We start from the raw sequence: 23,850 nt of genomic DNA on the forward strand, positions 1-23,850 counted from the left end.
GCCTTGCACTGTTGTGGGGAAGGACCTGCGGACCCAGTTTGTCGGAACTTGTCATCACGAGGACCGGTACTTGTGTAGATCACAGCTGCCGATGGCATTAACCACGCAGGCGTCTTGGCACACTATATAACGTGACGTAGGGCACTCCGTTGGCTTTGCTAGTCGTCCCTTTTGATCTGTGTGCCGTTGCTGCCAGAGCATCTTTCCCTTTGAGAAAATCCTTGAGCACAACACACGGGACACAATGGCTCCCCTCCAGACTCTGCTGGCGTCCGCCCTAGCGGGTCTGGCCACGTTCGGCTCGTCCACGGCGATCCTGTCCACAAGACGCCATGACGCCGACCCGACCGTTCAGATCAAGAATGGCACGTACCGGGGCGTGCACTCGGCGCAGTACAACCAGGACTTCTTCCTCGGCATCCCTTACGCCCAGCCGCCTGTCGGCAACTTGCGATTCCGCCAGGCCCATTCACTCAACGAGACGTGGGACGGCGTGCGCGATGCCGTCGAGTACTCGAAGGAGTGTGTTGGCTACGGAGTAAGTGAAAACGGCACGGCCGTATAGTGCTCCCTCAAAACAGCAGGCTGACAATCATATCTCCCAGTCCGACCAATGGCCGTACGAGGTCTCGGAGGACTGCCTGACTCTCAACGTGATCCGCCCTGCTGGCTGCTCCGAGGACGAGAAGCTGCCTGTGGCGCTGTGGATCCACGGCGGTGGTTTCTACATGGGTGGAAACCCAGACCAGCGGTACAACACGTCCTTCATCATCCAGCAGTCCGTCGAGCTCGGCAAGCCCATCATGACGGTCGCCATTAACTACCGCCTCAGCGCCTGGGGCTTCCTCGCAGGCGACGACCTGCTCGGCCAGGGTCTGCTCAACATGGGCCTGCGTGACCAGCGCCTTGCCCTGCATTGGGTCCAGGAGAACATTGCCGCTTTCGGTGGTGACCCGGAGAGGGTGACGATCTGGGGTGAATCTGCCGGTGCTGCCTCTGTTGGCTTTCAGGTAAGTTAACTCGATGTTGCGAGCTTCCCCTGATCAATGGGGGCTTCATCGACGACAACATAGAAGACCAACTGACAAGGCTCGCTTCCACGATACAGATCCAAGCATATGGCGGCCGAGACGACAAGCTCTTCAGCGCCGCGATCGCCCAGTCGGGTGGCCCGATCCACTACGGCGCGCTGCGCGGCACGCAGGCCTTCCAGCAGTCCTACAATGCAGTCGTGAACGCAACCAATTGCACCGACTCCTTTGACAAGGTCCAGTGCCTCCGTGAAGTGCCCTTCGAGACCCTCAACACCATTTTCAACGGCACGCTAGGCAACAGCTTCGGCCCAAGCCTCGATGGTGACTTTGTCCAGAACTACGGCTCCATCCAGCTCGAGCGCGGCGACTTTGTCAAAGTCCCGCTGCTCATTGGCGCCAACACCAACGAGGGCCGTGGCTTCCTGGGCCCCATCAAGGTCAACACGACCCAGGACTTCCGCAACGTGATCGGCTCCGGCACCGGCGCGGCCAGCGGCGCCGACGTGCCCAGCGGCTTCAAGGACCTCCTCGTCGAGGCGTATCCGAACAACTGGACCGAGCTGGCCATCGTGGACCCGGCCGAGACCTGGATCGGCGACTCGCGCGGCGCCAACTTTGTCCGCGCGGCCGCCTACCAGGGCGACTACTCGTTCACCGGCCCGCGCCGCGGCGCCAATGAGATGTGGGCCAAATGGGGGATCAAGTCGTACGCGTACCGCTTCAATGCGATCGCCACGCTGCTGAACAACGGCATCGGGCACTTCACCGAGGTCATCTACGTCTTCAACAACCTCGACGCCGTCGGTTACCAGAGCGTCGCGGGCACCTTCAAGGGCCTGCCAGAGTCGCACAAGGAGCTGTCGACGTTCATGGCGCGCAGCTGGATCGGCTTCTTCACGGAGCGCGACCCGAACGCGTGGGCTGGCCGCGACGCCGGCGTGGATGCCTGGCCCGTGTATAGTCTCGAGACCCCGGAGGACTTTGTCTTTGACGCGAACGTCACGAGCCATGTCGAGCCGGATACCTTCCGCAAGGAGGGCATCAAGCTGATCAACGACAATGCCGCGGGTATTTACCACCGATAGGTCTTGGAGAAAATTAGTAAAAGTGCGATGAGAATCCTAGGGGTTTATTTCCTCACAATTTCCCTTCGTAGTACCATAGTAACGAAATCTTACGAATAACTGAGATATGATCTGGAGTATTCCAATTATTACGGATTCACCACTAGTCGTTGAAATACGCTATATTAGAATGCGGTTCAAGGAAGCATTTGCATTGATTAAGCTTAACCACTAGTGTGTAGTGCTATAATATGTATATGCCTATGCCTCGTGTCGTTTGGAGTGTCTCGCGAATAATACGCTTCCTTGTTGCTGAATGAACTTTTCTCGGCATACAAGAGACCCTGTCAAATCTGAATATCGTATAGAGGTCTGGGCCATCTAAAGCATCTTCACAAGAAAACAAGAGAATGTGCTGTTGGTGCCACTACTTCGTGCGGCCTCGACAGAATGGACCGATGTACACTGTAACCCACAAGTCAAGTCCACGGCCTCCATAGCCTCTCGAGAAGTACCCTCATGATCGACTCTGTGCACTCTGTATTTCTCTGGCCGCTGATCTCAGGGTAAACGGTGTTCGACTTGTCCTAGTTTTGGCACAAGTATCTCGGACCCAAAGGGCACACCTGCTTGTTTGGTACCAAATCAACATTTAATAAACGATGGCGACTCTTGTATCACGACGGATGTTGGGACAGTTTCTATCGTAAGGCTCATCACCGATGCATATGCTATGATCACGCAGTGACAAACTGAGTTTTTCGTCTATGGTACTTCTACTTCTCCCGACATTACAAAAGGTTGTCGCCACGTCTTCACCATTATCCCCCTCCTCGTTGTCCATTGAGAGCCGCAGCCGACTCAAGCGGATAATGATCTACTGCTTGTAGCAAGAGGTGCGGAACTGAGCGTTCCAGCCACTGACAGTGGCGTACTTTCCACCGGCGGCGCAGGCGGTACCAACCTCGAGAGGGTTGTTTGGGTTGGTCGCACCATCGGCGCGGTGGGCGTTTGTGCACCAGCGCTGGCAGTCGAGGTTGCCAATCGCGGGGTCCTAGCGGATGAGAAATAAGCCAAATTAGCATTCAATACGTCTTTTGCCTTTGTTTCGTTCTTCAGGGGGGCTTCTCACCGAGTAAACGCAGCAGTGCGAGCCGTCCTGGAAGAGGCACTGGCAGAATTGGGCGGCTTGGGCGGTGATGGCGCTGGCGACTAGAAGAGAGACGAGGGAGAAGATGCGAACCATTTTGGCGGTTGTGAGAAGTGTGAACTAGTAGAAGGTTGTGGAGTGAAGGAGTGAAGTGGATTGAGGATCGGAGTTTCGCTGCTGCACAAACAAGAACCCCAATCCAAAAACTGGGTGGTGCTCTGAGGTTTATATATCCGTAAGGTGATATAGGTATCAATCTTCTATGTACTTTTACCCACACTATTGATTGCGTGTAGCGGCTGGCCCAGCGACGCGTCTCCCCAGACTGAAGTCACAGGTCAGCCACGTGTCGCGAGCCAACGTCCAGCGACGTCGGCATGCAAGCGTCGAATGAACTGACTCGCAAGTCTTCCGAATCGCAATCTCCCCTGCCGAGACCCAAGCTTGTTAAATTCGCTCAAACCACGGTCGGTATAGCAGCGAGGGATCAAGGATCAAACGTGGGTGGCTCAGATATGTGCTCACAGGTCACTATGAACCCGCTACCTCTGTGAACGTCGTTCGGTGAGGGGGAAAGTCCATCTCAGCGGGCCTGCCCCGGGCCCGAGTGGTTGGATCTAGATGATGCAGTGGAGCTGGCCCCGCCCTGTCTCTTTCGACCGCAGGCTATATGGGTGTCTGTGAGGTCCGGGGGTATCTGTGGGTGCCGGTGTGTAACTTTCCGTGACAGCTCCCGTGACCCAGCTTGCCGGGTGACACCCTACAAAACAGGTTGGACCCTGCAGCCGGCTGTCGGTATATGACTCGAGTAACGACAAATCCCTCAACCTGCATTCTGCCGACAGTTTCTCCAAGTAGGCCAGAGGTGTGGGGAGCAGCATACGCACCCCGCAATACGGGCGGGCCGACAATCTGGCAGAGGCCAGGGGCCAGGAATCCAGGGGCAAGACGTGCCGTAACGCTATCGCCCATGCGTCAAACCGTTTGCGCTAGCTTGCTCATCGAGACTCAAGATTGACTGCGAGTCGCGTCCCTGGCCCTGGCAGTGACTGACAACCGTATCCCGGCATTCTGGATTGGATCAGTAACCAAAAGGCGCCTGGAAGTCTGACCAAAATTACGCGCTCGATTACACACGACTCAGGCTGCTCCCCACTCTATTCTCGCGCGCCTGAGATGCATCACCATAAGCAACTAATGAGAATGCTGACTATCGGACAGACCATGATGCAAACACGAGGGAACTGGGCAATCTTTTGGTTCGCATTCGTGAAGTCGACCCTGACGATCAATTTCCCCCTTTCGGACAATGAATGACAAGAGTCACGCTGAAACAAAGTGCTCGGTCTAATTATCTGTGCGCTGTTCTGAGCTGCTGGGACATGGGTTGAACGGCGTGGCATGAAGACACTTGTGGTAAAGTGTCTGGTGCAATGGAAGCTGCGGTAAAGCTGTTCACGTTTTTGCGCCCCACAATGGAGTCGGCCGTGCGATTTATCTGCTGCTTTAGCTAACCATAGAAACGCATTTGTGATGGAATATCATACGCTTGTCGTCTTTATAAAGCTGCAGCAGCCCTCCTAAAAGCCCATCACAGCAGGTCCATCAACCCCTCGTGCACAAAAACCACCTCATCGCTCACAAGTCTTACCAACCTTGTATTTTCACTCAACTACAAATCGACCTCCAACAACGACAAAATGGTCCGGCTCTCTGTCTTTGCGGTCATCTTCGCCGCCGTTACTTCCGTGGCTGCTGACGGATACTGCCAATGCCTCTTCTCGGATGGCTCCCACTGCTGCGTTACTGTGAGTCAATTATAACCTCGGCAAACTTAATTGAGATACACAAGCAACCAAGTCTAACATGGACTAGCAATACGGCATCAATAAGAACTGCCAGGAGCGTTGCCTGAACAACGGGAGCTACAAACACCAGTGCAACGCTGGTGGGAAGTACTCGGACGTGAGCGGGTGGAACGCACAGTTTCGCCTGTCCTGCGAGGACTTCACGATCGGCTAAGCGTTATGGGCGAATAGTGGTTGGGAGGGCTTGCACAGGAAAGAGCAGTAGACAAACTATTAGCTGGGTTGTGTCCTGAGTACAGACACCAGCAGTCCTTTTCCATAGACTTTACACATACATCGCATGTCACGCACAAATTCAGAACTATTTGCTTCCCCTAATTTTAATCTATCAAATCCCGTCACGCTCATCACAGTGATCAGATAAGGGTTTCTCTCTTGTGCACACAGCCCATTAGTCGATGTTGGCTATACTGACTCCCAAGTACGATTGGAGCAATTACGTACGCGGGCTGCATCGTGGCCTGCCCCATTATCCCTACAGGCGAATGATACAGTCACCGTCTCGTAGCGGTGGAGACCACTCTGGCGGCCATGGCTGATGGGCGTTTGCCTGCCCTAATACACTAGCCCCCATCTTCACTGCAACAGCACGGTTCATTCGTGGTTTGGTGGAGACCTCGGTGTCGAGTCGATACCTTGACGTCCAGTGGCACAGAGGTGGCGCGTCGATATGATCTGTGCATAGTCCCTGACACTACGTGGCGCAACGCCTGAACGTTCTTTATCCTGCAGGCAACCGTGCTCACCACATCGGGTATCGCGGCAGCCATTCGTGCTCCTAATGACCTCGATATCTGATACTGAGTGTTTTCTATACGAGATGTACTATTCCGACCTTTCTCAGATAGGGCTAAACCTAAACCCTATTTTATTACCACGTCACAATGCACTTATTGCTGGCTTCATTTCTCTTTCGATGCTTGACTCAGCATTGAGCCGCAACTGACTCGATGAGACCCACTCAGCCTGAAGTAGTTAATGACGGGGGCAGCCTGGCTGGAGACAGGGGCCTGGCTCGCCTTGTCAGCGGCGGCAGTTACCGTTGGCAGCTCCGCAATTTGAAACGCTCGTGGTGTTTAGCCCTAATTATCTAGCGCGCTCTGGCCCGTTGCGCATGTTGGCACCTTGGTGGTTGAAGCAGGGTCCGTGGGTTGGTAAGGTTCCAGGCCTGCCCGAGGTCCCTGTCTCTCAGCCGACTGATGTCGATGGGGCTGCAATGCTTGACCCCCCTGAGCTGGCGGAAGCTGTCACGGCTAACGGCGCGCACGTGGCTTCAGTCAAGCTCTGCCAAGCTCTGATAAGCTCTGCTGAGCTCTGCAATGGGAAAGGGATCGTCCCTTCCCCGGCTTATCTTGGAACATCCCCAAGGGTCAGCACAAGGGTCGGGCTGCCGTTCTCTGCAATATACTTGGCCCTAGTAACGCGCGATTCATGCGGCCTTTACCGTCAGGGTGGCCGTCGTTCAGATAGTGCCACAAACCTTCGTATCGGCCTGACTGATTCCACGGAGGCTAGCGCCTCGTTATTGTCATGACGAAGAGCCTTCCCAAAGCAACACAAGCGTATTCTTCTAGGCCACGTGGGCTCGCTCACAGGTTGTGTAGATCTCAGTGCAGACCCCTTCGTGAAGTCGCGCAAATCCGTATATGACTCGTCTCAAGTGGTCTTTTGGTCTCTTAGTGTGTTGCACTTTATAAGGATGGAGTGTCCTCTCATCATTCTGCTGGAGCCGTTATAGATAACCATTTCCACGTCATTCATACTCACAAGCCCACATTTTCAATCCAACCACATCGTACTCATCAGCGCCAAACATGGTCTCCTTCCTCACCATTTGCACCGTACTCGTTGCTAGTGTAGGCAGCGTTGCTGCTTCATACTGCCAGTGTCTTTACCCAGATGGCAGCCACTGCTGCGTTATTGTACGTTGTTCTCATGTGTCACTTCAAACTCCAGCTTGACCTACTCACCATTATGGCGTTTCTAGGACAACCAGGTCAATGATTGCACGAGAATGTGCTTGAAAGCGTCTCCGGACCATACAACCGCGTCGCAGTGCAACGCTGGTGGAAAATTCTCGAACGTGAGCTCGTGGAACGCCCAGCACCGCCATCAGTGCGAACCGCCCTTCATCTTCTAAACCCCGCAATGCATTTGCACCACCGACAAGACTTGTGCGAAGGCGTTTTCTATACATAATTCCATCGAAGAAAGACCGACAGTAGGCTTTTCTGGGTCCAGGAGGCGTATCGACGAGATTACTTAAGTGTGGAGAAAGGCCATGATCTGATGTGATAGGATATCTTGTAGTTGGTTGAATGAGCAGTCGGGGCTTGTTGAAAGTATTTTAATGGCCCTGCCAGGCTCTGCGAGTCATGTGATTGTTTTCTTTTTGGGGGAGCCTGTTGTGGAAGCAGTGCTGGGTATTATATGACTTCTACTCTGCAAGCTCCCAGCTGCAGTAATGACATCAGTGCAGATCAGAAATGAAGGATTGGCATTTCGGCAGGCACCTGGAACGGCTGCATCGATCTCTGCGAGGCGCTACATACCTTCTAAGCCCTCCCCTGGAACCCCAGAACCGGCTTCTGCCGTTGCTTCGCCGGCGCTCATGGGATTCGCCCTACTGGCGACGACGTAGCCGCCATCCTCCGACGTGCTTCGTGCTCCGTCGTCGTAGATCATACGAGTCTTGTCCGACAGGAAACCCTTTTTCAATCCGAGTGAGGATACTGCTACAACGACCAGAATCACAGTTGCTCTCTGCTGAACTCGCCATGTTGTCGTTCTGTCGGACTGTTGGCTCGTTTTCACGAATAACTAGTACGCCGAGGCAGAGAGGAGCAACGATGGATTGTTCGCGTAGCTCCACGATAACGGTCTGGAAGACAAGCTGGGACTAGATCTTGAGTGGACAGTGATCGAAGACCGCGCGGTCCTCGAGAATTCCCCCAAAGATGCTGTCCAAGCGCGTTTTCTCGAGTGGGTGAACGACCGCTCTGTCGAGCTGGACGGTGAAGGGGCGGACGCACCTTGGCTTGTCGAAGACCTGCCTAGATTCAGATACTGCCTCTACGTCGACGAGGTGTGCTTCAATAACCTTACTGCCTTTCCACCAGCTGGGACAGTGGACGCGCAATGGTGCCTTCATGGAGGAGAAGTCATCATGATTGACGGCACCTATGAACACGACGATGCTGGAGATGGCGGCTATGAACCAGTCGAAGGCAACATGGACTACCATGTCGGATGGGCAAAAATAAATGTTATCGGCCTCGCTGAGTTATGCTCGCTTCTGTCGTGCAGCTCTGGCAATGAGATGTGGATGGTGGTGTATCGCGGACATCGTCCAGACACTCAAACCAAACTTGACATAACGTGTGGCAAACCGCTTCCAGTGGTTCGAACCATTTGGCGTACCGTACGGCAAACGGATGAAGGGAAACGCCGAGGTGTAGACACTGAGCAGTCCTCGGGCAAGGCTTTCAAGCAGCAGAGGTGCAGCAGAGTTTAGCATCAGCATGGAGTAGCCTCGTGCTATCAAGTTGCCATTTGTCCATTTCAAGCACATCGTAGCACTGCTTTCGTCCATAGCCAGCTCAGCAATTGAAAATCTCCAACCCGAGCCACTGCCTAGAATTTCGTGCCGGGCATGAGGTCGGATTTATGCAGGCAGGGCCATGGCAACTTCGGCGCTAAGCGGGGATGCGAGCTTCGCAATACGAGGGCCGGATCCGACTCCTCTTTAATCCGGGGTATGGTGCCAACGGCGAACGGAGCCGACGTCAACTCGTGCAGCACTAGAATCTAATCTTATCAGATCGCCGAGAAGACCATACCCCAGAGCTCGGAGGAGATTATCTGGGCAGTCTGACATGCATCTTATCTCCTTACGGCGTATGCGTGATAGGCCCCATGAACCCCTGTTCACCACCATGACCACCCCTGCACCGCCAATTGGAATGCCTGCGTGCGGCTTCGGCTTCGGCTTCAACGGGGTGGGAGATAATTCATATAACTTGCTGTCGCCCAGCAGAACCTTTCTGCTGTTGAAATGGGAAACTAGCTTGGCTCATTCTTATTGTCCATCATTTAGCGATATTTTCAATCTTTGTATTTCTGAGCTGCCGTCTAGCACCATCGCACGACTGGGCAGGCGACACACAACCATACAAGGGTTGTGCCGGCGTCAAGACATTACGATTTGTTAATGGCAGAGCCCAGCATGAAAGAGACAATCACAGCATCCAGTTCAGATGTGGAGTCCGCGCTGCCCAAACCTCCAGGTGGCGAGCCGGATCAGCCGCGCCAGGGTAAGGAGAAGGTTCGTTGCCCCAGCGAAGCCGCGGAAACACGGTAGCTTACCAAGTTGTCTGACAATGTGGCCGATAGCAACCCGTCGTCTCGTCATGGACTACCAGCCCCTACAACCCATACACATGGCCGACATCTCGCAAAGTCACAATCATCCTCATTGTCTCGCTCAGCCACCTCGCCACGACCATGTCCGCCAGCATGATGGCTGCATCGCTTGAGCAGATCGCTGCAGAGCTCCATATGGACCCAGCGACGACCCTCCTGGCCTCAAGCATCTTCCTGCTCGGACTTGGGTTCGGCCCCTTCCTCGTCGGCCCAATGTCCGAGCTCTATGGCCGGCGACCTGTGTGGCTCCTGTGCAATTGCTGGTATCTCCTCTGGAACTCCCTTTGCCCGGTGGGCAGGTCGTCAGGTATGCTCATTGCGAGTCGACTAATGGCTGGCTTTGGAGCATCATGTGGTATAGGGGTACGTTTGCCGTGCCGATCTCTGCAACACGTACACAATTCAGGGTGTGATACTGACCTATGTTGGGGGAAACAGCTTCTCGGCCCTGTCTCTGCAGACATGTATGGGGCATCAGAGCGTGGCAAGTCCATCGCCATCGCCACCTTTCTCCCGTACATCGGACCCGCACTCGGCCCCATTGTTGGCGGCCTGGCTTCCGAACACATTCACTGGTCCTGGACGTTCTGGATCTTGTCCATCTTCAATGCAGTCGCCACTGCAGCAGGCTTCTTCCTCATCAAAGAATCGTATGGTCCAATCGTGCAAGAGCGACACGGGTTCCTTTTATCGAGCCCCTCCAACCTCACCATTGGCCAGAAGATCAAGAACAATCTCCTCCGCCCAGTGCGAATGCTCATCTTCCGCCCCGTCATCCTCTTCGTCTCGTTCAATATGGCCCTCGACTTCGCTGTGTACTTCCTCGTACTCTCCACCTTTGCCACGCTCTGGATCGAGGAGTACAACCAGTCCGAAAGCACTAGCAGTCTACACTACATCGCCATCACGCTCGGTGCGACTGTGGCAACTCAGATTGGAGGACGGTTGATGGACGCGACATACAAGACACTATCTACACGTGCGCAAACGAAAGCACGAGCAGCTCAAGAACCAGAGTCGGGAGATAGCCATACCCAGAGAGAAGAAGAAGAAGAAGTAGTAGCACACATAAACCCCGAGTTCCGCATCCCGTTCGTCATTCCCAGCCTTATCCTCACCCCCGTGGGGCTACTGTGGTACGCGTGGACCGCGGAACGGCACGTCCACTGGGCGGTCGTCGACCTGGGCATCGCCGTGTTCACCCTGGCGAATTTCATGTTCAGCGCGGGCTTCCAGGCGTACATGCTCGACGAGTTCAGCGGTGGTGGTGGTGGTGGTGCCTCAGCGGGGAGTGGTAGTGGTGGGAACACAGCGGCCTCGGCGACGGCGGCGGTCAAGCTGCTGTCGTATATCCTGGCTTTTGTGTTCCCGCTGTTCGCGCCTAGGATGTACGAGGTGCTGGGGTACGGATGGGGAAACACCCTGCTGGCGCTGCTGTTTGCCGGGTTGGCTGTGCCCTCGGCTCTGGTGGCGTGGATTTGGGGTGAGAAGTTGAGGGCGCTGGGAAGGGAGAGGGTTTAAGCTCGACAGCGATGCTAATGCCGAGGGTTCGGGGCGGAACTGGATCGTGTGCTTTCTTCACAGGCAATGACGAGCCGTAGTCTGGTAGTGGTGCATGGTTGCGTTGCATTAAGATGCAGTTTAGAGGACTCCAGAAAGTCTTCAATTATCTCGTACTGCAAGTTTCGTGGCGGAAGTGGCGCGGAAGCCTGCCTTCGTCCGTCGCGACAAGACAGCCGTGAGGATGGGGGACTTCACATCTGCTAATATGGAACTCGTAGGCTTCCCTCCAACATCGGCTCGTGTTGTGCGCCCGAGACAAATTGTCGGCTTGCTTGAGTGCCAGATATTGGAAGACAACCCATTTCTGGCCCAGTATCTTGTGCATGCAGGCATCAGCAAAGTGTCAAAAATCGAGAGATCCGCGATCATAAACATGTTTCGTCGCCCGACATTCTCCCTGCACTTTACAGAGAATCGTAATAGGGGACCGTCAGAATTAAGGCCCAAATGAGTCTGCGGGAAATTCCGCAGCAACAGTGTGTCAAGAGGTCGCTACCCGTTGTTACTTGATTCCGATTTTAAAATCAAAGGTTCAGTACTTTCCACTCCAAACGACGTTAGATCTCGCCCGAAAGATGAGTTCAATTGAGATGACGCGACCTTCTCTCAAAGCGAACATGATCTACGCCGGGAGGAATCTTGTTTTTGCCTTTCTCTAGGGGCCAGGGAGTGGGGTGTGATCGACACCGTTCCCATCTCCGTGGCTGCTGTCACTCTGACTGAAGGAGGGTCGTATGCTTCCAGAGGTTGCGCATGCTATGCTCTCCACGACGGCTGTGGACCTGATCGGAGCTTCCTTACACAGCAGTGCGGTGTACCGATCTCAAGGTCCCGATCCAAGTTTCTCCCCTTCGCATCATTCTCCGGGATGGTCGGTGGTCCAGGGCACAGACTTTTCACATCTCAGGTGTCGTGAAAGGTTCAGAGCCTGTCTCATTTACCCGGAAGTATGATTCTCTCGCGTAACGTTCTGCATTTCCAGATGCCTTCGATATCGCCAGTCAGACATTCTCGTGTTCTAGATTTCGGACTGTCGGGCGGATAGATCGATCCATCTCCTATATCAGCGAGACCCTGCAAACCTGTCTCTAATCGTGTCTCGTGCGGAGCCAAGACACGCCACACCAACTGCCCCGCGCAGAATACTCTCACGCTCTTGTCCTCTGCAGCCTCACTCTAACTTTTGACGTGCCCCCCACCGTCGAGGGCTCACAACAGGCCTGCCTTGTGAGGGGCTATGGCTGCTCTGGATCCGCTGTGATCTACCCGCCTGACTCCTCTCCCTTGCATGCACGTTGACGTGCATCACACTGCACATGCTTGATGTCTCGCACCGACGGCTGAACCCGCTGCGGAAATGCAGCAACAGAACATGCATCCACTCTCCGTCGTGGCTTGAGACTAAGACTGACAATGTGGTTCTTCATGGCCTCAACTCATAGGCTTAGATTTTCGCCTAGGGTGCCTAGTGCCATGGTCAACGGACGTCAACTTTGTGCCGTTAGCACCTTGCCCCCCCCCCCCCCCCTTTCTCGGATCAAGCCGAACTGTGGACCCTTACTGGTTGGAGCCATCTCCAAAGGGCAGGTTCCAGGTTCCAGACCGTGGTGCGACACTCGATACGGAGGCAAGGCGATGGAGGCGAGAAGAGGAAGTGGGGCCATATTAGAGGGAAGGCTCGCGAGCACGTCGGTCATCAAGGAGCATCAGGACCGAGGCGGACACTGATGATGTGCAGTACGCCATCGGGATGAGTCTGTTATGTCATCATGAAGCCTGGCAGGCTGTGTCTCGGCCCCAGAAGCGGCTGAGGAGATCAGGACCTTGTCCTTTTGGCCTTGAACCTAAGACACCAGACACCGCCACGATTCCTTGACAGCTCGCCCTTTCTTGGTGAGCCGACCTAACAAAGGTTACGACCTAACAAAGGTTATGTGGACCTGCCACGTAGGCTAGCTCGGGCGAAAATGGTACAGCTCTATTACGAAAAGTCCATTCTTTGCCCATGGGTAGGATAGTTCCGGTCCGAGCAGTTTGCCTCCACCATGGTATATCCCCCAAAGCGGTCGAAGGTTTGTCTTAGCCCCACAGAGGGCGGCTGTCAATGTCAGACACGGATCGTGCCGATTGGCGGAACTCAATCTGGCTTGAACTCTACAAGCGAGCTTGGTCACGATCCGGACGAATAAACAGGCAGGGCGGATGCTGATCACCGGGGAGTTCTTGTCTTGCGGAACAAGCACGGCGCAGACACCACCCTTTGAGACGCTTGGGCTCTGCAACATGCTCGCCGTGTTCTGGACCCTTTTCCCCGACACCGGATCTTTCCGTTAGAACACATGAAACTTCCCACTCCGGCGAACACCATCGAGCTTCTTGACCCGTACTTGCATGTCATGTACGAGCTGTCATATCTGTCAAAGTAGCTCGTCATCATGAATGCCCGTGGTCTGGCCAGTTGCGTGGCCTGTGACTGCATGTGCCCAGCATTCGCCACACGCCGGCGCGTCGTCTTTGACAAAGTAGCGAAACAAGTCCTCACGCTTTAGCACCAGAGAGGAGCCATGGTGTCCGCCTCTTTGTCCGCCACGAGCATGTCTGCGTAGCGTGGAGCCCTATATAGGACATCTCGGCTGATATCATTCTCGCCACCATCCAGCTAAAAGGCAGGCGGAAGTGACTTTCGAGGTCGCCAAGCCACCCAGGGCCTTGACCTCAACAGGCCCTTGGCAAAGGTCCGCTCCCTTGTCTCACGGCCCAATCAAGACATGACTCGGCCACCCGGGTGCCGGTGTGGCCGCCTCATAGCGGAAGGCTAACGTCCTCGAGGCGTCCGTGGCGGACCCTGCGAAGCACCCGGAGCGCGGAGTGTTGGCGGGGCGCGCATCTGCGATGGAAGAAGACCTATAGCCGCGAAAGTCATCGCCATGGCGGATACAAAAAGATCCGACCATCCTCTCAGCTCGGCAAGGTTGTTGGTCAGGTAACGCAACATCAATCCCTCCATTGGACGTACGTCGGCGTACACATCCCACCACCACAATGCGTGCCATATCAAATATCGTCCCAATCCTTCTGCCACTCGCAGCCTATGCTGCTCCGGCGCCGGCCGTCGAAGAGAGAGGTCTACTGGACCCAGTCGTCTGTCTCCTCAACAATCTGCTAGTTGGGCTGCGCAACGACCCGCTTGCAACCCCCTACTGTTCCAGCGTGCTGGGCATCCGGCCGCTCACAGCGTGAGTCGAGGCACCTTGTGGCAGTGATCAATATGGCGATGCTGACACATCATCCCAGGTCTGCGTCTGTGGCCGTCACCGTTCGTCCGACAATCACGTCCACCGTCAGCATTGGTGGAGGCACGGTGACTTTCACCGTAGGAAGGCAGGATACTACTCAGGTCACAACCACTGCTACTGCCACAAGCGTGAGTACACCATGACCGATAGACCGACCTGCGACTCTTTTTTTTAACTTACACTCCACTGCAGACCATCACGAGCACCGTGACGAGCACGACGTCCATCTCCACAGTAACATGTCTGGACGCCGCGTACACCGCCTCCGTGGGTCGTCGCGACGCTCCCATTGACCCGCCCGCGCTAGACAAGCGTCAAGTTAGTGTTTCTGCTTCTGCGGCTGTGACACCTACGATTATCCCACCCAGCGCCCAGCCCGGCAACATCCAGACTGCCTGCTCCTGCCTGGGGCTGACGACCAACACCATCACCATCACTCCTACGGTGACTGCTGGTGCTGGCGTTACCAACTTTGCCACTGTCAACCTCGGTGCACAGGTCTCACTGTAAGCAGCATCAACAATTCTGTCAAAGCAGTCTCGCATCTTGCTAACTCCGCACGTCAACAGCACGATTACACTCAACGAGTTGGTTACTGGCACGACAACGGTAACCACGACGGTCACAACCACCACAACCTCGACACAGGGGGTAGTCGGCACCTTCCTTGCCAACCCGGACGGTCTCAGGTTCAAGAAGTATCAGCACCAGTTCAGCGCTGACAATAATCCCGGCGCCTTCAACGTCGAATACTTCAAGAACACTGGTTTCGACTTCGCCGGATCCATCAGGTCTCCGCGGTTCAGTAGCCCCGATTGGCCATATGGCGATAGCAGTATGACCATGGGTGGGCAGACTTTCGATTCGGCGTTCGCCGCGGTCGTTGTGCAAGGCTTCTACGTCGCACGGGCGACTGGTGTCCATACCTTCAGCTCCAGCGGTGACTACGTCGACAACTGGGGATACCTATGGACGGGGGACAAATCTTACAGCGCGTACGATTCATCCAACACCGACTTCAAGTCTATCCGCACGGCAGGGGGGCCTTATGTCGGCGGCACCAAGCAGTTACAGATGAATGTTGGCGACGCCATCCCGTTCACTTGGCTGTGGTCCAACGGCGGTGGCGTTGGAAACAGTGACCTCACCATCACTGTCCCCAGCGGCGGATTTTCGGGTGGTGAGGGCAACTTTGTCCCTGCCTGCAGCGCCAATACTTTCAGCTAATGGAGTGAGATTGCCCATCATTCTCGTAACATTTCTTCTATCTTCCCTCCTTTAATAGTTGTCTGCCATCATCATCATACATCTGGATGGGTGGGACTCACGAAAAATTGATGACAAAACTACGACATCGCACCTTTACATTCTCTTCCAGCCCCTAGCAGTGTACGCAGTAACTAGGCTCAACTGTCACAATAAAATTCATTCTCTCAGCTTAACTTGCACACGCTTTGCATACGCTTGCCGCAAGAGATGAAATGTACACCTGTCCTTTAACATTCACTGTAGGCTAAGCAAAGTGCACAGAGAAACTGACTTCATCCCGAGTCATTAGGCGGCATCTGCAAGGCGAGCAAAGTTCCACACTTCCAACTCTACCATTCTGCGTTTCTCTCCAGTAGTGACTATCCACGTGTATCTCAGTACCTCGCCGGGCTCGGGGTGTTACAACCAGCCCGCCATACCTACGACTATTCCCAGCACAGCTGACCAGGACAAAAGTCCACTTTGCCCTTCACCCCACATTCGCCTAGCACCAGCAACCGCGACCGGCGGCGCATTCCTCGACGGCTGCGCCGGGCTCTCTGGGGCCAGCGGCGCGCTGCCGCCACCACTGCCACTGCCGGTCGCCGGGGTGGACGATGCTGCCGGCGCGAGGCCTGCCGGCACTCCACCTGCTCCACCCGGAGGAAGAATGACCGGGTCTGGCGGTTCAAGAAAAGCACCACCGGGGATTGGAATCTGGGGCAGAGTGGCTGGATCGCCGCTTGGCGCGGCCTCAGGAGGACTGACAACGACAGGAGGCGTGATGGTAACAGGGGGGCTGATGACTTCTGGAGGAACGATGGCAACAGGAGGACTTGTGGGAGCAGTCGTCGTTGGGCTGGGCTTGGGGCTGCTGGTGGGTGGTGTTGGACTAGCATCTGGGATCTCAGAGACACGTACTGGGTCAGATGGCTCTGCAGGCGGGCTTGTGGGTGACGTCGTCTCTACAGGTCGCGCGGCGTCTGGCTCAGACGTCGCGGTTGTCACAAGAGACGACGAGGACGATGAGGACGCCGGTGGTGGGATGGCTATGGGACTAGCCGTTGTCGTGGGAGGTGTCTGGGTTGTTGTTGTGGCTGGTGGGACGGTGATTGCCGGAACCTCAGGAGCGGCGGTATTGAAGTTGCATTGCTCAATCAGTTTCGCCACAGCTGCAAGTCTTGTCAGTGACTGGCAATGAGTAGAGATTGTGTTTGGTATTGTTGTCAGGCAGGCCTTACACCTTTGTCCCCTGTCCTCACGGGAGTTGCTGGCATCATCGGTGACTTCGGAGGCGGTGTCCTCGATCTCCTCTTCGTTTTGTGATGCTCTACGCTCCCTCCTCTGTCTCTTGCCTGGTTGGATATTTGAAGATCGCAAACTCCTCGGCCTCCTCAAAACCACTGTCGGCGCGGCCGTTGTTGCCGCAGTTCCACCGCCCGTCTCGAGGCAGGTCAGGCACTGCTGCAGCAGCGCTCTCGCGTTCGGCGCGGTGCACACGCACAGCAGGAAATCGTCCTTTCTGCGGTTCTGGTCGTCGCAACTAAGCGTCTGCTCTAGCGTAAACTGGCACAGCGTCGTGCAGGTCGCGGGGACCTCGTCCGCGTCGAGAACAGTCTTGCGCGCCGCCCGGGTGGTGCCAGCGGCGAGCACACCCAGGGCCAAGTATTTTGTAGTGCGCATCTCTGTTGAATGCGACGGAATTAGAGTAGACCGTGCGGTCTAAAAAAGGGTATATATGTCACAACTTGGGGCAGAAGAGACCGGCTCCCGGAGAATGAAAACGGATTTGCCAGCGTGCAAACCACAAAATCAGAGCAGGACTCGAGGATCTCGAATCGCAGCAGCAAAAAGCAATAAAGCCACGAACTGGTTCACTAGTTTGCTCTTTATCCAGAAAACACAGATCTGCCTTGGGTGCCAGATCGGGGTTTGCATGAATGACCTGATCGCCACATGGGTGGTGTAGGGTGGGATCGCATGACAGGAAACGCGGAACAGTTTCAGTAGTGCGACACGTTTCGGGGGCCCAACCACGTGCGAGTCAATCGTGCCCCGACATGCCACTATATCTGTACGGTGGCGTTTATAGCGCTGGCTTGACAAGAAAACAACTGCTCCATCTGTCCATGCCTTTCAGCATATCTCTGATTCCAGACATATAAGGAGGGTCGCGGGTTGCCAATAATCCCAACCCGGGAACAAGTGACTGTGATGCAAATGAAAGCCCGTATGTGCTGGCGTCCAGGTTGACCTGTGGCCCACATCACAAGGTGATTCTCTCGAAATGGCAACATCTTCACAGTGTTTCGCATCATCACCGTCTCCTGAGGCGCAGTGGGTGGGCTCATGACATCCACTCGGGGAGTTCAACGTGGGGTATAAATCTATGCACTAAGGAGTTAAGCTTAAGCCGCCCGCTATTGTCGTCCGCGGAGAACCACTCGCACTGGAGAGCAGACAGGCGGCTGCCCAGATGTTCCCTGCAAGCCAGGACAAAAGTCCAAAACTCGGGGTCGGTGGCTGTGTTGACACATGAAACCTCCTGGTGCTCCCCCACAGCCACATCGAACATGTCAGAGTTGTCGAAGCCTGCCCAATCCCTGCCGGTCCCCCACCGGAGCCCGCCCCTGCCGAAGCAGGGAAGATCCCCACAGCAAAACGCAGATCCAACCATGTCTCTCTCCCCTAGCATCGCACACCAATTGTGTTTTTCTTTCCGTGACTGACGGTATGGCCAAATCACGCAAGCTTGACTGGCGCGTAGCTCTGGTCTGGGCTCACCACCCGGGCCCCCGCGAGCTGCTTGTCCGTGTACGCCGGCCACACGATGTTCCTAGTCTGGCTGTTCACCACACTGAGCGTGGTGAAGCCGTTACCAGGGCCAAAAGCCCCGCTCCACCCTGCCCCGACAGTGTACACGCCACACTTGAAACCCGCGCCGCCCGTCTGGCTCGCGGGCTTGCCCTTAATGGTGAACGAGCACTGGGTCGCAGGGGCGCCAGACTTGTCATTGATCCGGAAGGACCACTTGCATGACGTGTCGGCCGGGTTGCAGGCCCGCTGGAGGACCTCGATTGTCCATTGCGGGGCGGCGGGCATCATGGAGATCTCTCGGGGCGCGATGGCTGCTGCGCCAGGCGTCCCAGGGAGCACCGTGGGGGAGCCGAAGCCAAGGACTGACAGTGCGCTGGTGAAGATGAGGGTGGAGAAACGCATGTTGTAAAATGTGGTGACTATGATTCTGAGGAGTATGTGTTTGAGTGGAGGTAGATGCTTATGGTTGTTTGTATTCGCAATGCCTTAAATGTGCGGTGCATTTATTGTGAGCATGAACGAGTCTGGTTTGGAGGGCTTGAACAGGTTATGTACATCATTGGAATCGACATCTACGGGTCTCTAGACTCTACTCGTCGTCGTATTACTGAGAGGCAACATCAATCCGGCGTAGATATTCTCAGCCACTGTTTGAGGCGCTCACCATGTCATTCAAACTTGTCCTATCTCTCAGCGATGGGAGAGCTCTCAAAGTAGAGGATCGACCAGCCATCCACCTCCGCCCCCGAGATTTGGTCTAGATCAGTGCCGCAAGGAGCCAAAGCCCCGCGGGGATACAGTCTGAGTCCAGCGTGGTCTCGCATGCTGTGGCTGTCCTCAGCTAAAGGAGGTTTCTGTCTTGGGATGAAGCCGCATGAGGAAACCGACGACCCTGCTTCAGGGTCTGGATCGTGAACCGCATCAAGCTTTCCCCGTGTATTTGAAACCATAATTCGACAATCGGACGATATGGATGTTCCCTGTGTGGACTAGAATCGTGCTCGGTGGCAGGTATTGGCGCGACCTTGTCGCCCACGTGGCCAAAGACCGTCATGTGTGGATGGCCTTTCTCATTCCCTGCGAAGAAATTCAGCCACGGAGAGATTTCGATTCTATCTTTCCACAGGAATGTGCTGTAACCAAGAATAGCTTGGCCTAAGCTATGCTGCATCAGTCATCTGGCCGCCCAGCAGACTCACCAAAGGCAAGACTTGGACCACGCCACTCATGCCCCCTCCTGCAGTCTCGTGTTCGGTGTCCTCCTCATTCCACATCAAGGTGGAGGACTACACTATATGCCTGTCCCTAATCCTGCACGAGAGGCGTATTCTAGGCACAATGAAGGCTCTCCCGCATAACATGCTTCTGTTCGACGCACGGTTCGCGATGCATTTTAACTCGCTGATTTGCCCGGGGAAGCCTCCTAGACGATCGTCCACGTGGCAGCTCGGTCTGGCAGGCTGCTCACAACCCCCGCAGTCGTCCCAAGCACGGAACGAGCGTCTACTGGACCTTCTGTCTCAAATGCAATTTTCTCGAAGGCGTAAGCTGATCTTGGGGGGGGAGCGCATCCGCATTCCCCATCCGTCATGTGGTCCACCAGGGAAGTGAGACCTCAAGCCGCAAACTGGAATGCAGTGATCCGGCTTGGATCTCCCAATTGACCTGTCGGACCCGGATTCTTGCAAGGCGCCGTGAACGCAGAATGCCTAAGAGCGTTCCAGCACCAGAAAAATGCACTGCGCTGATGATCTCGAGCCGACACAGATGCGCGTCAGCCTGGATTTGGCAAGGACCGTGATCTGTGCACCACACACGTGGGCATTGATCTCGCCTATTTTGGCAAATGTCGCGGATCCAGACGCCGCCCGGTGACCGCCATTGCCCTGGAAGGGGAAAGCCAAATACCAGAAAACATGACTGCCTCCGTTGTCGCTTAGTTGGTGTGCGTGCTTCGTGTGAGACGGAACTGCTTTATTCCCCACGTGGTTGTCCGCCATTGGGAAGATCAGTCATGAATTCGCATTGACCCGCTAGCAGTCTGCATCCACCACGGCCGACATTCCGATCCGTAAGGGGGATCATGAAGCGAAAAATACTCTACGCAGGCTGGTCAGGTGGGACCAAATTGTGATGGAAATGTCGAGAAGCTGCCATCAGGGTTCGTCAGGGATGCATGGAATTGTTCCGTTGCGGTGTCAGTCATCTAATTATTTCTTCAGGCGGCGCCAGCTGGGCACTGGGCGCACCACCGCCGCAAATGACAAGACACATGTCGCAGCAAAGGCGTATGGCGTCGCCAGGGTGCGTGCGCGTGGTGAATGTGGGCCGCCGCCCTTTTGGGGGGGCCGACCTCGGGGCCCCGTCCTTTGGACTTAGGGTTTTTCTGGGGGAAGATGGAGTGGCTCAGCTGGCCGACTTGATTTGCCCTTGCCTACGCCCGACTTTGACAAGCAAGATGCAGGCCGCTCGTTTCGTGCTGGTGCTTTGTGGCTGCACTGGTATTGGGGAAAGTGACCGCAGGATGTGCTGACAAACTCTACTGCCCGGCCCAGTGAACCTTTCCGTGGCTGGAGAGCAGCCAATACGATGAGACATTGCCAGCACCGGTGTAGAGGACCAGGTTTGTCAGCTTGCTGCTGACATACCACTGCAATGTTGCAATTAGGGCTGAGAGCGCCTGGCAGGAGGGTGCTGTTACACGGGCAGCTTGGCTTGCAGCACGAGGGCTGCTCTTCTCGCATTCGTCTTGCTTTCGCCGCGGGCGGCAGGGGTTGGCTGCCTTCACTCCGACGCGTCTCTCCGAGGCTGCGATCCGACGGGACTGCAAAGCCCAGGTTCGTGGGCCCCGTTTCCGACGGATAGTGTTCACGCTGCCGATGCTCCGGGGGAGCGATGGCGGACCCCTGCGAGCCATGACCAGGCCCAAGGATGACCCGGGACGACTGCCGTGTTTGCATTATGCTGCTGTATGACATGCTCTGCCGGGGCCGGCGCCATCACGCGGAGTCGATGATGGGGGTGGGCTGCTCGACATGGGCCACGGAAGGGCGCAGGCTAAACCACAGCAGACCCGTCTGCGCCAAGTGTGTGCTGAATGACAAGTCTCCACAATTGTGTGAATCACCCTCCAGCAGCGGCGCCTGGGGCTGATGGGCTGGACATGCACGCCCTGCAGCTGGTGGTGCTCGTGTAGTGAGAAGGCGTGCTTTGGTTGTCATGCGCTAGACCTAGCGTTGCTTATGTGAGGTACCTCCACGCGGACCCTTTCAACCGACTACATCATGATGTTTGTGGAAGGACGTCTGTCGGAAGTTGTATAAAGATTTCTCGGTTCCCACGCATTCTTCCATGATTTGAGAGGAGCATCTCAAAACAGTTCCAACAGTCGAGCAGCATCAAAGCTTCCACTTCAAGAACAACAGTTCCCAAAACCCCCAAGCCCACAATCATCAAACACATACCATCAAGCTGCCAACCAAAATCACAATCATCAACACCAACAACACAACCACCATGTCTTCCCGCGCCAGCTCCGTTTCCTACGCCGACTCCGTCTACGACGCCAAGGAGGCCCAGCACGCAGAGCCCAAGACCTACAACGGCGGCTCCCGCTTCAAGCTCGTCCCTCGCTCCAGCTCTAGCGGCGGCAACACATCCTCATCCTCATCCTCCAACGAGAAGGCCAGCAAGAGCAACAAGAAGCCGCGCCACCCCGTGATCGAGTCCGTCGTCAAGGCGTGGAAGGAGCACCACGAGAGCGTCAACGCCGCATACGAGACCTACTACGGCATGGGCGTCCGCCGATGAAGCGACTCAGTAGCATTCACTGTACTTGCTGTTTTTTCTTTTGGCTCGCTTTCACCGCGATGCATGGCTTAAAAGCGATCTCCTTTCATGCCTTGGTTGACTCGGCGTCGTCGACCAGTTTTCATTTGACGGTTTCGGGACGTTTCTCGGAGATAGGAGTTTGAATTTCTTGCAACATACCAGTTAGACTACTTTGTTTCCTACAATTATAATTAAACAAATTCGTAAAATCATTCTCGGCGCGCGTATCAAATGGTGACACGATTGAACTTTGTTTTGAGTGGCACAATCTTTTTAAACGTTGTTGCAGGCGCGGACACGCGTCCTCGTATCATGCCTCGTATGATAGCTAGCTCGACACAGTCAGCCGGCACAGTCAGCTCGCACGGTCACTTGATGTTGGTGAATTTAGGCACAGGCCAGGCGATTCCGGTCCCAAATCATGAAAGACCGTTATGCTGAGCTTTTAAGGTGCCATTACTTCTCGCTAACAGTCGTGGTGGGTTCCACAGCTTCACGGTTCGTATTTGGGGAACAAGGGGAAAGCAGTTGCTCTAGGACAGTCTTGGGGAAATATTGTTCCAGCTTATGACGATTACAACTCCAGGGCGCCTTGACTTGCCCTTTTGAGCTGTGGCTCATGTGACCTATCGACCTACCCACTTCATACTTTTCTTCGTGAATTTCTCAGCGTCCAAAGTCTCCGACGAGGTGATCAACTCAAACGCGCAGCACACCATTGGCGTTGGATCCTCGATAAAGTTGCCTATTGAGGCAGCAGGACAATAGAACTCCCAGACGAGGACTGCCGTTTCTAGCTCTCACACGTCTCGCGAGGTCGAGTAACGTAATATCCAGCTGTGATGCGCGATGAGCATGTCGTTCACCTCTACTTGAGCTCTCGAAAGTGCAGAAAGTGAAGTCCGACCGGCAGGCGTGTCCTAAAGCCTGCTTAGTGCCCGAAACCCAGCCCAAATGAATCGAAGTGATGCGCTTCGACATGGTCTTAACTGGAGTTCATAGTCAGCACTCATCTACACGGCATCCAGCGTCTCAGCTGGGAAGACGCCGGTTTGGAGAGGGTGGTCTGATTGTAGGGGGCATCAGCCCCTGTCATGATTACACGTGCGGCCGCTGGAAATATGGAGGAACAGCGGCTATGGCACAAAGATGTGCTGCAGCGAGGGCCAGGTCAGCTTTTTGGGACATGCATCATGATGCACCAATTACCCAATCCAAGCGAAGTCTTGAGTCTAGGAAGCGAGGAACGACCCAATTACCACTCAATTGAGCCAGTCATTTCACAGAGACGGAATTGAAATTTGTCGATTTCTTTTAATGGTGTTTTTTTATTGATTAAGCCATTATGTAGTCTATAAGCCCGATCTCCTCCTCTGTCTCTCTCCTTCTACTTGGAAATGAAATGGTATATAACTTTTGTGGGTGGGGTTGGGAAAATCTCTAAAGGGAAGCCAAGTTGGGATATCATGTAATGCTGAATGCTCGCGGTGAAGGTGTTTGTTTTTTTCCTCTCAAAAGATGCTGTTTGTATCTCTTTTGAGAAGAGGAAGATGCTGC

The 23,850-nt window shown here is 55.0% G+C and overlaps 8 protein-coding genes across 8 annotated transcripts; 5 read left to right on the forward strand and 3 right to left on the reverse strand.

The window, feature by feature from the left end:
* Positions 1–244: 244 nt before the first annotated feature.
* On the forward strand, positions 245–2,223 carry B0I36DRAFT_389363 (Alpha/Beta hydrolase protein; the record flags this gene model as incomplete). The annotated part of the gene is made up of 3 exons (XM_046161322.1): positions 245–538; positions 606–1,010; positions 1,109–2,223. 3 exons carry the CDS (start codon positions 245–247, stop codon positions 2,117–2,119), a joined length of 1,710 nt encoding a protein of 569 aa, XP_046005447.1. The 3' UTR covers positions 2,120–2,223.
* A 636-nt stretch (positions 2,224–2,859) lies between these two features.
* On the reverse strand, positions 2,860–3,423 carry B0I36DRAFT_338776 (uncharacterized protein). The gene is made up of 2 exons (XM_046155814.1): positions 3,231–3,423; positions 2,860–3,152 (listed from the first exon to the last, which is right to left on the reverse strand). Exons 1-2 carry the CDS (start codon positions 3,342–3,344, stop codon positions 2,976–2,978), a joined length of 291 nt encoding a protein of 96 aa, XP_046005448.1. The 5' UTR covers positions 3,345–3,423; the 3' UTR covers positions 2,860–2,975.
* Positions 3,424–4,857: 1,434 nt separating this feature from the next.
* On the forward strand, positions 4,858–5,452 carry B0I36DRAFT_389365 (uncharacterized protein). The gene is made up of 2 exons (XM_046161323.1): positions 4,858–5,056; positions 5,124–5,452. Exons 1-2 carry the CDS (start codon positions 4,949–4,951, stop codon positions 5,268–5,270), a joined length of 255 nt encoding a protein of 84 aa, XP_046005449.1. The 5' UTR covers positions 4,858–4,948; the 3' UTR covers positions 5,271–5,452.
* A 2,545-nt stretch (positions 5,453–7,997) lies between these two features.
* Positions 7,998–8,673, forward strand: B0I36DRAFT_338779 (uncharacterized protein). The gene has a single exon (XM_046155815.1). The coding sequence runs from the start codon at positions 8,283–8,285 to the stop codon at positions 8,628–8,630; it is 348 nt and encodes a 115-aa protein (XP_046005450.1). The 5' UTR covers positions 7,998–8,282; the 3' UTR covers positions 8,631–8,673.
* Positions 8,674–9,341: 668 nt separating this feature from the next.
* B0I36DRAFT_389366 (major facilitator superfamily domain-containing protein) lies at positions 9,342–11,313 on the forward strand (the record flags this gene model as incomplete). Its single annotated transcript, XM_046161324.1, has 3 exons — positions 9,342–9,440; positions 9,509–9,901; positions 9,977–11,313. The coding sequence occupies 3 exons, from the start codon at positions 9,342–9,344 to the stop codon at positions 11,057–11,059; spliced, it is 1,575 nt and encodes a 524-aa protein (XP_046005451.1). The 3' UTR covers positions 11,060–11,313.
* Positions 11,314–14,143: 2,830 nt separating this feature from the next.
* Positions 14,144–15,624, forward strand: B0I36DRAFT_436443 (GLEYA domain-containing protein; the record flags this gene model as incomplete). Its single annotated transcript, XM_046162824.1, has 4 exons — positions 14,144–14,337; positions 14,396–14,525; positions 14,590–14,903; positions 14,967–15,624. The coding sequence occupies 4 exons, from the start codon at positions 14,144–14,146 to the stop codon at positions 15,622–15,624; spliced, it is 1,296 nt and encodes a 431-aa protein (XP_046005452.1).
* A 258-nt stretch (positions 15,625–15,882) lies between these two features.
* On the reverse strand, positions 15,883–17,511 carry B0I36DRAFT_338783 (uncharacterized protein). Its single transcript, XM_046155816.1, has 2 exons — positions 16,887–17,511; positions 15,883–16,817 (listed from the first exon to the last, which is right to left on the reverse strand). The coding sequence occupies exons 1-2, from the start codon at positions 17,326–17,328 to the stop codon at positions 16,066–16,068; spliced, it is 1,194 nt and encodes a 397-aa protein (XP_046005453.1). The 5' UTR covers positions 17,329–17,511; the 3' UTR covers positions 15,883–16,065.
* Positions 17,512–18,387: 876 nt separating this feature from the next.
* Positions 18,388–18,864, reverse strand: B0I36DRAFT_255551 (uncharacterized protein; the record flags this gene model as incomplete). Its single annotated transcript, XM_046150886.1, has 1 exon — positions 18,388–18,864. The coding sequence occupies one exon, from the start codon at positions 18,862–18,864 to the stop codon at positions 18,388–18,390; it is 477 nt and encodes a 158-aa protein (XP_046005454.1).
* Positions 18,865–23,850: the final 4,986 nt, after the last annotated feature.

The sequence above is a fragment of the Microdochium trichocladiopsis genome, assembly GCF_020744255.1.
Source record: "Microdochium trichocladiopsis strain MPI-CAGE-CH-0230 chromosome Unknown B0I36scaffold_13, whole genome shotgun sequence".
Lineage (NCBI taxonomy): Eukaryota > Fungi > Ascomycota > Sordariomycetes > Xylariales > Microdochiaceae > Microdochium > Microdochium trichocladiopsis.

Coding starts and splice junctions, on each gene's coding strand:
- B0I36DRAFT_338783 (XM_046155816.1), bottom strand. CDS start 17,328: ATGCGCACTACAAAATACTTGGCCCTGGGTGTGCTCGCCGCTGGCACC. Junction 16,818..16,886: donor TGAGGACAGGGGACAAAGGT/GTAAGGCCTGCC, acceptor CAAGACTTGCAG/CTGTGGCGAAACTGATTGAG.
- B0I36DRAFT_338776 (XM_046155814.1), bottom strand. CDS start 3,344: ATGGTTCGCATCTTCTCCCTCGTCTCTCTTCTAGTCGCCAGCGCCATC. Junction 3,153..3,230: donor CGCACTGCTGCGTTTACTCG/GTGAGAAGCCCC, acceptor CTCATCCGCTAG/GACCCCGCGATTGGCAACCT.
- B0I36DRAFT_338779 (XM_046155815.1), top strand. CDS start 8,283: ATGATTGACGGCACCTATGAACACGACGATGCTGGAGATGGCGGCTAT.
- B0I36DRAFT_389365 (XM_046161323.1), top strand. CDS start 4,949: ATGGTCCGGCTCTCTGTCTTTGCGGTCATCTTCGCCGCCGTTACTTCC. Junction 5,057..5,123: donor GCTCCCACTGCTGCGTTACT/GTGAGTCAATTA, acceptor AACATGGACTAG/CAATACGGCATCAATAAGAA.